The sequence below is a fragment of the Haematobia irritans genome, chromosome 3, assembly GCF_050003625.1.
Source record: "Haematobia irritans isolate KBUSLIRL chromosome 3, ASM5000362v1, whole genome shotgun sequence".
Lineage (NCBI taxonomy): Eukaryota > Metazoa > Arthropoda > Insecta > Diptera > Muscidae > Haematobia > Haematobia irritans.
Window position 1 is genome coordinate 36,321,336 of NC_134399.1, and position 12,191 is coordinate 36,333,526.

At 39.3% G+C, this 12,191-nt stretch overlaps 1 protein-coding gene across 1 annotated transcript; it reads left to right on the forward strand.

Moving 5' to 3' along the window:
- The first annotated feature begins 232 nt into the window (after positions 1 to 232).
- Positions 233 to 2,723, forward strand: LOC142230842 (nose resistant to fluoxetine protein 6-like). Its single transcript, XM_075301465.1, has 5 exons — positions 233 to 312; positions 1,190 to 1,246; positions 1,636 to 1,801; positions 1,857 to 2,480; positions 2,540 to 2,723. The coding sequence occupies exons 1-5, from the start codon at positions 233 to 235 to the stop codon at positions 2,666 to 2,668; spliced, it is 1,056 nt and encodes a 351-aa protein (XP_075157580.1). The 3' UTR covers positions 2,669 to 2,723.
- The last annotated feature ends 9,468 nt before the right edge of the window (positions 2,724 to 12,191 follow it).

The window sequence follows — 12,191 nt, forward strand, 5'->3', positions numbered from 1 at the left end:
TAGTTATTTTGAGGATTTATAGTCTTTGGTTTAAAGTATTTGTTTTGAAATTAATTTATTATATATTCATATATTTTAATAATAATATTATATTTTTAATTATTATTTTAAAAACAAGAATTTAAATATTTTATCTTAATAATAATATAATATTTTTAACTATAATTTTACAAAAATAAATTTAATTTGTTTAATAATAAATAAATATAAACTTAATAATATCGGAGGGATGATGGTGATGGACGATGCAGACTATAAATTGCTTTATGATGGAAAGGAAAGGCTCACCTGCCCTCATTTAAGTCCTGGAAGGTTAGGTTAGATTAGGTTAAAGTGGCAGCCCGATTAAATTTCAAGCTCACTTAGACTATTCAGTCCATTGTGATACCACATTTAACTAAAAGTACCTATTACATATGGGCACTTCTAGTCTTAACCACTGAACCTTCTCTATTATTTACTTTAAAAATGCGAAAAACTACCGAAATTTTTTGTTTTTTTTTTTATCGAGTTGAGTTTATAGCATGGCGCCTTTTGCAATGTGAATTACGAAATTATTTATTTATTAAAACTTTTTGTGTGGGTTTATAACGCAAACATGGATCATATACAAACGATCAAAGGTGTAGCAGATCAATTGCCCAATGAAAAATAAAATGTTAATTTTGTAATAGCAAGCAACAACCTCCAACTTAATTCCGTATCGCTCCCTGTTAAATAGCGCTCCCTGTTACCTAAATAAACACCGCTTTCTATGTGCGAAATAATGGTTTCTATAAAATTGTTTTCGCAAGAATGAACATAGTACCGGCCTTAACAGGGTTAACATCTAAACTGTTGTTTTTTTTTTTAATTTTCGTACTAACACGTACTTTTCGTAACGCGTTCTTCGATAAACTTGTAATTATTGTGTAACAAAAAATCACATTTTCAGTATTCAATTTCCGAGAAGTAAAACGAGGCGTAGAAAAAAAATTAAAACGGCATACATCTCTCAAACGTAGATTAGCTGTCTAGAGTGAAATCTCTCAAATGTAGGTTAGCTGTATAGGGCGAAATCTTTGAAATAAAAAATAAATATATAATCATTTTGCAACATATAATAAAATGTAAATTAGATTTTAGGATTGTTCCTACTATTTATCTCATAGCTTATTGTTTGATATTTTAATGTATTGCGTCAATTTAGTTGTCATGGAATGAAGAAACGTTTTGTAGGAACTAGTTCCTATGTACAAAAGGAACGGTAAATCCGAACGATTTTACCCAAGACTAACCGTAATACGCATATGAAAGTAATATCTCTCCTCTCCACGTCAATGTCAAGACCAACATAGACAAATCCTGCCGACCCATTTTTGACGGTGGAAGACAAATGAAGCCGACCCATTTTTATCGGCGGAAGCTAACACTAAATTATGACTCCGGCGGTGGCGGCTTGATGGCTAAGCCGATATAAAGTTGTCTATTCGACGGCAAAAAATAATTCAATTTGAAGTTATTGAGATTAGTTGTACAATCCTTCTTACAGTCTATATAGTCGAAGAAAAAGTTTCATCGAAAATACTCCCATCAATTTTTGGAGATTCCACCAAACCAAACCGTATTAATATGATTGAACATCCATACTTTCAGATTAACTGCTCCTTACATGTTTGTATTGGGAGTTGTGCAAGTATCCATGAAATATTTGGCAGCCTATTCAATTTTTGATCCTCCCACAATGGATCATATTACCTGCCCCGATTATTGGTGGCGTAATGCCCTCTATATCAATACACTCTTTCCTGTCGAACAAATGGTAAGTACCTTGACGCAATTGCGATTATATGATAATTCACGCAATGCATTTGCAGTGTATGCTTTGGAGTTGGTATCTGGCGAATGACACACAATTCTATATCATTGGAGCTTTAATTCTCATTGTTGGTGTACGACACTTTAAATTGGCGGCTATTACTACTGGAGCATTTTTGGTATTATCTTGGATAACAACTGCAGTCATTGCTTTCAGCAATAATCATCGACCCGATACTGATGATCCTCTGGCTTTGTTCGATAAAATCTATGATAAACCTTGGACTCGTTTGGGACCATATCTAATTGGTATGGCAGTGGGATGGATATTATTCCGTACCAATTGCAAAATTCGTTTATCCAGAACAAAAGTGGCATTGGCGTGGTTTTTGGCTTCGCTCAATCTTTTTGTCTTGATCTTTGGCTTATATCGTGCCGAATTATCCCAGTTAACAGCAGCTCTCTATAGTTCCCTTAGTCATTCGGCATGGGCTCTATCGCTTGCCTGGATAACTATAGCATGCTCAACAGGTTATGGAGGTTTTGTAAATACATTACTCTCAGCTCCTTGCCTCTATCCATTCTCCCGAGTCACCTATTGTGCCTATTTGGTACATCCAATAGTCATTCGTTCAATGGCTTTGAACACAGATTCTCCCTTGCATTTGGGAGGTGATACAATGGTAAGTGTTTCACAAACTCCCCGGGGGTTGCCATATTTAATTGTTCTCGCTTCTTCTAGGTCATTATGTTCTTTGGGTTTGTGGTTGCCTCTTATCTACTATCGTTTGTCGTTTCCATGTCATTTGAGGCTCCAGTGGTCACAATGCTCAAGATCTTATCCCCTAGTCGGAAAAAGCGTTTGGCGTAAGATGTCAGCATGGCACCAAAAACAAAACCACATTGTTAGGCCACTTAGGCCAGAAGTACGCTTTCAAATTGTTTAATATTTTTTATTAAATTTAAGTATTAATATTATTATTATTATTATGTACATAAAGCATATTTGTTATTAGTATAAGTTTGATGTCATATTCATGTACACATCCTCCAAATCTCCTCTATTTATCAAGAAATCATCATCAATCATCTGCATCCTATTCCGAACTCATACAAAATTCGACAAACTTCCATGCAACATACCCTCAAACATCTCACAATCGAATAATATTCGAGAGCCCATCGAAAAGGCTTCGAAGTCGAAAATCGAATATGGTTCGAACACAAATTGAATATAGATAGTGACCAAAACTACTATAATAAGCTATTACTTATTCGTCTATCTTTATTGTTCTTTTTATGTAGACTCTAAATTAAGATCGTTTCTAGTTATGACCATGTTCATTCATATAAAATTCTTAACTTATTGTTTTCCGATGTAAACCTACGAAACTGTCAACAACTCTAGAAATTATTTGATATTTAGTAAATAATTAGTAAATGTAGGATTCATTCATATCACATATCTACCTTTCGATTGTGAATCATCAAATATTATCCCCACTGTATTGAAGAACTTATATTAGTTTTTAAACTATGCAATAAAACTGAAAACGAAATTAAATTAACAGGTGTATATTACTTTCCTTCAGACAACCATATGATGAGGATTTTGTCGTATTCCGAGTAATCGTTGATTATCCGTTCGCATTCCAATGTAAATGTTTACGTTCTCTGACAAAGATTGCCCAAACATTTGCTTGATGGACTGTGCCGGGGGCCGCAATCGAATTAGGATCTCGGTGTCTGGGCCATCCACAGTGTCTACGCCTAGTCCCATTCTCTCTCCCATCTTCCATCCATCGGTGTTACTGTTATGGATCACAGTCTATAACGGTCCCGATCGGTTCCGGCACTTGACTTTCTTGCGCAAATCGTTCATAGTTAGCGGGTATGGTAGATCTATTATTAATATTATTTCAAAGAAAACTAGGTTAGCGCGCATTCAATTTTCACAAAAATACCTTTAATGGCCTCAGGAGCAGTGGATATGTGCTATATCTTCCTACGATTCAAAATTTAACTTGCATGGTTCTGATGGTAGAAATTTAGTACGAAGGCTGCGAGGAATGCCTTAATCCAAGAAATACAATAATATACGTCAATCATGGTGGGACCAATATTAGGGTCTGGGGGTATTTTTTGGACAAGTTATTGGCCCGATTTATAGTGTCGAGGGTATTATGCTGTCGGAAGTCTACAAAAACATTTTGTCGCATGTGATATTGCCGTAAGTATTCCGGGAAATGTAGTCTGCATGGATTATTCAGCGCGAACATGGCCTCTAGTACACGTGTAAGGTGATACAATGAATTTCCTATGAACATTGCGGGTGCTTGACTAGCTCGTTCAGTCGCCTAAAGTAAAAGTCATAAAACAACCTTTGGAAAGCTGTGGAAAGAACAAGTATATACGGCCGTAAGTTCGGCCAGGCCGAATCTTATGTACCCTCCACCATGGATTGCGTAGAAACTTCTACGAAAGACTGTCATCCACAATCGAATTACTTGGGTTGTGGTATCTTAAAACTTCTTAACATCGTTTTCTAAATTGTGAGTTAGTCCATACGTGGTAGAGAGCCAGAATTGAAATATGGGGGTCGCTTATATGGGGGCTATATGCAATTATGAACTTGATATGGACCAATTGTTGTGTTACTCGGGATCGATCTATCTGAGGGCTATATATAACTGTAGACCGATATGGACCTAGTTAGGCATGGTTGTTAACGGTCATATACTAGCACAATGTACCAAATTTCAACTGACTCGGATGACATTTGGTCCTCCAAAACCAAATCTCGGGATCGGTTTATATGGGGGCTATATTTATACCGTCGAACTGAACGGACGTGTTTTCTAATAGCGGAGTATTTCATCGTAATAAGTACTTATTACGAATTTCACGTGTGGTGGAAATAATAAACCACCATGCAGCGAAATTCGAAGTCATCCACTGGGTTGCTAACTTCAGGGCCCAGTGGACGGGTAACGACTGAAGTTATAAATTTGGGCAGCGACCAAGAGTCAGGCCCAATTAGTCGACCTGTAGACGGGTCGACTGGCGGTGACACTTTGGCAAGTCGAACCTTTTCTAAGGTGACGACATCAAAAGGAGGCAATCCCTCTCGAAAGAGATTCAAGGAACGAAGAAATGCTTTGTTTATCCTAAAGAAATTAGGATCAGTCGACCCAAGCACGTTGTCGGCTAAGCAAAGCGATTCCTTAAAATGAGCTCAAGGAATTCTTGAAGCTGGAAAAAGGGAACGATCACCGGATGAGCTACCATCCTCTAAACGGGATCAAAGATCGTTTGCCTCAGTTGCAAAAGACAGCCTTGTGATGGCTATTATTAATAAAGGAGCATTGGGCGGTATGATTCCAAGGCAAAAATGGGGGGAAATTGAGAACGCGATGTCTGGTGTCTACTCAGAGGTGCGAAAAAAGTTTCCCGGACCAAGTCCTCGACAGCAAGATGCTGGATGGTATCAAGGACGATATAAGTTAATAGCTTTTGCAGACCAGAGGTCTATGGATTGCTTTAAAGCTGCATTGATGCTAATTGGTGAAGTTTGGGAAGGAACCGCTTTGGAGTTAGTCGATATAAAAGACATACCGGCTAAACCTAGAGCACATGCATGAATACCGGCAAACCCTCCTGATCCTGAGTCAATACTAGAGAGACTAAAAGAATGTAACCCAGATCTTCCAACCGCCGATTGGAAGGTTGGTCGTTTGGATGAGGTGGATGGACCAAGACGAAATGCGGTGTTTATATTAAACACAGAGTCGCTGCCACATCTAGCCCAGACCCAAGGACGCGTAAGTTATGGCTTTCATGATATCCATATGAAGGTATACAAAAGCGATCAGCCAAAGGATACCGAAACGGACAAGCCTCCGGTAGAGTCAGCAGTGAAAAAATCTCCTAGCGAAGCCGAAGGAGACATAAAACCTGCAGACTATGGCGAAAATCATATGCGGGAAGTTTCTACAGGTCAAGCCTCACCACAGCTGAACCGCGGATTGTTGCGAGAGTCACCGAGATCTGTGAAGAGGAAGCCCTTGATGACTCAATTGAAGCGGCTGATGTGACGGTGGTTGAAAATTTGGATGGTTCTACGGTTCCTCCAGATAAATCTTCACCATTGTAAGGCCGCTTGTGCTGCCTTAAAAGTTCTCCTGATGAAAGGAGACATAGATATAGTTCTTATTCAAGAACCATACATATATAAGAACAAGATCTGTCAATTAAGCACTCCGGGTTTCAAACTTTTGCATAATACCGGTAACGATATAAATCGAGCATGTATAATTGCTAAAAACGAACTAAACTTGTTTCTGCTTCCTTCATTGAGCAATGCAGACACTGTCGTAGCCAGTCTAGAGATATCCACATGCAAATATTGGGTATCTTCGGTCTACATGGGACATGATAGGGATATGCCACCCTGTGCCGTTAAGACCTTAGTTGAGGAGTCACTAAAAACAAAGACAAAACTCATTATGGGATGCGATGCAAATGCACATCATAGTATTTGGGGAAGTAGTGATACTAATGCAAGGGGAGAGTCGCTAATAGAGTTTATTTTGCGTACTAACCTGGTAGTTTGCAATAAGGGAGATGCACCAACCTTCGTCACCAGGAACAGACAAGAGGTTTTGGACGTAACGTTGACCTCTCCGGAACTGAATGATAAGATATCTGGGTGGCAAGTTTTGAGGGAACATAGCTTCTCAGATCATCGCTACATCAGTTTCAGATTGGCTGTTCGTACTTCAAAGACCATATTTCCGCCAAATGTTAGGAAAGCTGATTGGAATAGGTATAGGGAATCGTTCAATTTGATGATACCAGAAATGCCGGAGACAAATATGAGCACTGTGCAAGATATCGAACACGCAGTGGAGCGGATTACGAAGGCCTTCAACACTGAAAGCTGCTTGCCAAGGGGAAAAAATCGGCCGCCATGGTGGACTACGGAGTTAAGTAATATGAGGAAATCCTGCAGGAAGCTCTTTAACAAAGCAAAGTCCACAAGAGCTCCGGAGGATTGGGACACTTACAAGATGAATCTGAGAGAATATAAACGAGAACTGAGAAGGTCTCAACAAAACTCTTGGGATTTTTGTTTTGATTACTGTAGCAGTATTGAGAATACGTCAGAGGCTTCCAGACTACGGAAGGTACTAGCATCCACTAACACCGCTCCAGGTTTCATTAAAACATCGGAGGGAAATTGGTCAACGTCCAGTGAGGAGACGTTGGAGGTACTTTTGGACACACACTTCCCTGGAAATCAGACGGTTGAACCATGTTCCGGCGGTGTAACAGAGGCTCGGCGATCATTTCCTATCGAGGAAATTGTGTCGGAATCTAGAATAAAATGGGCTTTAAATAGCTTTGGACCATTCAAATCCCCCGGACCTGATGGAATTACTCCGGCGGAGTTACAGGCAGTGGTTGAAAGAATTATCCCCTGGTTGACGGTGATATATAAACAATGTGTAAACTTAGCATATATTCCAGAAAAGTGGAGGGAAACAAAAGTCGTCTTCATACCTAAAGCAGGAAAAGCCTCTCACTCGAGTGCGAAGGATTTCCGACCAATCAGCTTATCCTCATTCCTACTTAAGACCCTGGAGAGGATGATAGACATGTATCTTAGAACTAGCGTGGATTCAAGTTTGCTCTCGAAACGACAGCATGCATACTCGAAGGGCAGGTCTACTGAGACCGCATTGCATGAACTGGTCAGCTTTATTGAAAGCTCACTATCTGTCAAAGAATACACAATCGTGGCGTTTCTAGACATCGAAGGGGCGTTCAATAATGTCCACCCGAGCTCGATATTAAATGGACTGACAACTCTGAATGTGGATCCAGGCTGTTAGACGAACTTCTAATAAAGAGACGTATTTCAGCCACACTAGGGCAAGCAAACATACAAAGGTATGTGAACAGAGGCACTCCCCAAGGAGGAGTTCTATCACCTCTTCTTTGGAATGTTGCTATAAACAACCTTCTGGTTTCTCTAGAAAAAGAAAGGATAAAAGTGGTGGCATACGCAGATGATGTGGCGCTAGCAGTCAGGGGAAAATTCCCATCCACAATCAGAGATATTATACAGAGAGCTCTCCGGATGACTGAGAAATGGGCGAAAGATAATGGTCTTGGTGTAAATCCAGCAAAGACAGAAATAGTCATGTACTGCAAAGATCGCAAAACTCCCACGGTTAGGCCCATTTCCTTAGGGGGTACTGAAATTCCCTTTGGTGAGTGTGCAAAATACCTTGGCGTTATTTTGGACAGGAAGCTGAATTTTAGGCTTAATATTGAAGAGAGGGCGAGAAAAGCAACGGTAGCTTTGTACTCGTGCAAAAAGGCAATAGGGAAAAAGTGGGGACTAAGACCAAAAATTGTGCATTGGCTATACACGGCAGTGGTTAGACCTATAATGCTATATGGTGTTGTAGTCTGGTGGCCGGCACTTCAGAAACCGACTTGTTTAGATAAAGTTCAGCGTATGGCGAGCTTATGTATCTCAGGCGCATTTAGTAAGACAGGAACAGACTCCCTTAATGTCATGCTACATCTATTGCCTTTAGACATTTTGGCCAAACAGTCAGCTGCAACAACGGCTGTGCGGTTGCGCGAGCTATCGCTGTGGTCGGAAAAAATGTACGGTCATAGTTCGGTCCTCAAAGTAATGCCAGATGTGCCTAACGTAGTGGATTACACCCTGGCAAAACCACTTTTCGACAAAAAGTTTGAAACTTTAATTCCCAACAGTGAAGCGTGGTGTACACAGACCCCGGGGAATAAAAGATATATAGATTTCTATACTGATGGCTCCAAATTGAATGGACAAGTGGGGTTCGGAGTATATTCTAAAGATCTGGAAATTCGAATTGCGAAAAGATTACCTAATCACTGTAGTGTTTTTCAGGCTGAAATATTGGCAATAAGAGAGGTGGTGAATTGACTGAGAAGTAATGTTCCAACAAATATTGGCATTAATATATACTCAGACAGTCAACCTGCAATAAAATCCTTGGACTCTGTGTTCCTTAACTCAAAAACGGCCATAGACTGCCGCAAATCTCTCAACGAGATGGCTGAGCAGTACAATATTCACCTAATATGGGTGCCTGGTCATAGGAACATACCGGGGAACTGTGAAGCAGATGTGTTAGCAAGGCTAGGAACTACCTTACAGATTCCAGGGGAACTAGAATCTGTTGGTATGCCTCTGGCCACCTGCAAGCTCTTACTGCGTGAGAAGGCTGTTATGATGGCCAATATTCGATGGGAAAATTGCAAGGGTTGTAACGACACCAAGCAAATATGGCCCCATTTAAACTTAAACCGCACACTAGATATGCTAGTGTTCTCAAGGCGTCAGATAGCACTCCTAATATCTGCTATAACGGGTCGCTGCCTGATAGGCGAATTTGCAAAAACTATAGGTGCGAAGTATAATGACTATTGTATAAGCTGTCATGACGTGGAGGAAAAGGAATCAATTAAACACCTCTTGTGTGAGTGTCCTGCTTTTTGTGTAAGGCGTAAGCGAATTTTAGGAGCATATAGCTTTAGATTACTGGCTGACCTGGAAAACGTTAACTTAAGCAGTTTGTTAATGTTTTTGGAGCAATCTGGTTGGTTCCACAAAAGTAAATAATAGAGAAGGTTCAGTGGTTAAGACTAGAAGTGCCCATATGTAATAGGTACTTTTAGTTAAATGTGGTATCACAATGGACTGAATAGTCTAAGTGAGCCTGAAATTTAATCGGGCTGCCACTTTAACCTAACCTAACCTAACCATATATGATTATGAACTGATATGGACCACTTTTGGCATGGCTGTTAAATATCATATACTACCACCACGTACCAAATTGCAACCAGATCGGATGAATTTTGCTTCTCCAAAAGGAACCGGAGGTCAAATCTGGGAGTCGGTTTATATGGGGGCTATATGTAATTATGGACTGATATGAACCAATTCCTGCATGGTTGTTGGATAACATATACTTACATCACATACCAAATTCCAACCGAATCGGATGAATTTTGTTCTTCCAAGGGACTCCGGAGGTCAAATCTGGGGATCGGTTTATATGGGGGCTATATATAATTATGGACCGATATGGAACAATTTTTGCATGGTTGTTAGAGACCATATACTAACACCATGTACCAAATTTCAGCCGGATCGGATGAAATTTGCTTCTCTTAGAGCAATCGCAAGCCAAATTTGGGGGGTCCGTTTATATGGGGGCTATACGTAAAAGTGGACCGATATGGACCAATTTCAGTCAGATCGGATGAAATTTGCATCTCTTTGAGGCTCCGCAAGCCAAATCGGGGGATCGGTTTATATGGGGGCTACATACAATTATGAACCGATGTGGACCAATTTTTGCATGGTTGTTAGAGATCATATGCTGACACCATGTACCAAATTTCAGCCGGATCGGATGAAATTTGCTTCTCTTAGAGTCCTCGCAAGCCAAATTTGGGGGTCCGTTTATATGGGGGCTATACGTAAAAGTGAACCGATATGGCCCATTTGCAATACCATCCGACCTACATCAATAAGAACTACTTGTGCCAAGTTTCAAGTCGATAGCTTGTTTCGTTCGGAAGTTAGCTTGATTTCAACAGACGGACGGACGGACTGACATTCTCAGATCGACTCAGAATTTCACCACGACCCAGAATATATATACTTTATGGGGTCTTAGAGCAATATTTCGATGTGTTACAAACGGAATGACAAAGTTAATATACCCCCATCCTATGGTGGAGGGTTTAAAAATTGTTACGAAATTTTTGCAATAGACTTACGCAATCTAATTTAAACTGAACCATATGATATCATTAGGGCTGTTTTCTTTTAGCACTGGATACCCTAAGCCGTGAAGGACTAAAAGAAAACAGAGTACTCGTTTATCCAGGACATCTGCAAAAATATGCAACACTGTCATCAGCTGTTCAAAAACAATCACAGAAAAGAAGTGAAATCTTCCATTTTTAATGTATGAAATGCTCCGATTAGTAATAAATATTTACTGCTGCGATTATTTATGACACTATACCACTTTGAATTTCATGTTTTTCGATAAATTAGTCACAATAAAGTGCTATTGTGAATCGATGAAGCGTCACTTTATTAAAACACAATCTGGCAAGATCGGCGCGACTTGCACTGATGAGATGTTCTGGATAGAACACCAGTGCAACGATGTTCTGGATAGCCCATACAAATGTTGAATCCAGTGCAAAACGAAAACAGCCCTATTGACCATTTAATCCTATCCAATGGCAAAAAGTTGCGCAGAAGTAATCAAAAGGCATGGGTATAGTATTAAGTATTAACTATTGTGTTTAAAGGTATTTTTTTTTAGGTGACAATTGTTCATGAAAACAAAAGATATAACAACTAGAATACTAAAATATAGTTTGTAACATGAAGAAGTACACTCTAAAAAGTGTTTACTTATAAACACATATCCAACACTTTTCCTTGTTTTATAAGTTAACACAAATTCAAATGTTTACATAATAAATGCAGTCTGTTTTTTGCAAGAGGTTTGGTCATCATATCAGCAAGTTGATTTTCTGTAGATATTTGCGAGACGTAGACTTCGCCCTCAGTAAGCTTCTCCCTTAGGAAGAAGTGTTTTATTGAAATATGTTTAGTCCTGCGATGAAATTCTGGATTTTGTCTTTATATAATCGACGTAGCCATATCAATTCTTTGCATGTTTCGCTTGCAGCAATTATTTCAGATTCAGTGGTTGATGTTGATACAATTTTTTTTCGCTGGCTTATCCATGATATAGCAGATCCAGCATACACACAGAAAACAAATTTGTTGTGACAACCAATTTTTTTGCCAACCAATTTATTTGGTTCCATCTACTACCGGAATCTAACCGATAGAATTTGTTGCCTCAACCAATTGACAGTAAAATTGGCAGTCACAACCAATATAATTGTATTTGTTTTTTTTATGACAGCCAACTATTGTTTGAAATAACTGCCTTTTGAATTATCAGGGCAACCAATAAAATTGCTATCGGTACCCCATTTGAACCACGAACAGATTCGAAAAATAAACTCACCGTTTTTTGCCTACGGTAGTATACTCCCTCACACATACTAATCTTCAAGTATATAAAGAGAGATACGGTCAAAATTTGGTCAATATAAACTTGACGTATTTCTTTCAATTTTGCATTTAAAAAACCTGAACACTCCTCATTTAGAAGGTGTGTGTGTAGAATGTTGCTCCTATTTTGATTTTGGAATTCACTCTTGAGTTGTCAAAATGCCGTCCAAGCAAGAAGAGCAGCGTATCAAAATTGTGCTCGCGCATCGCGAAA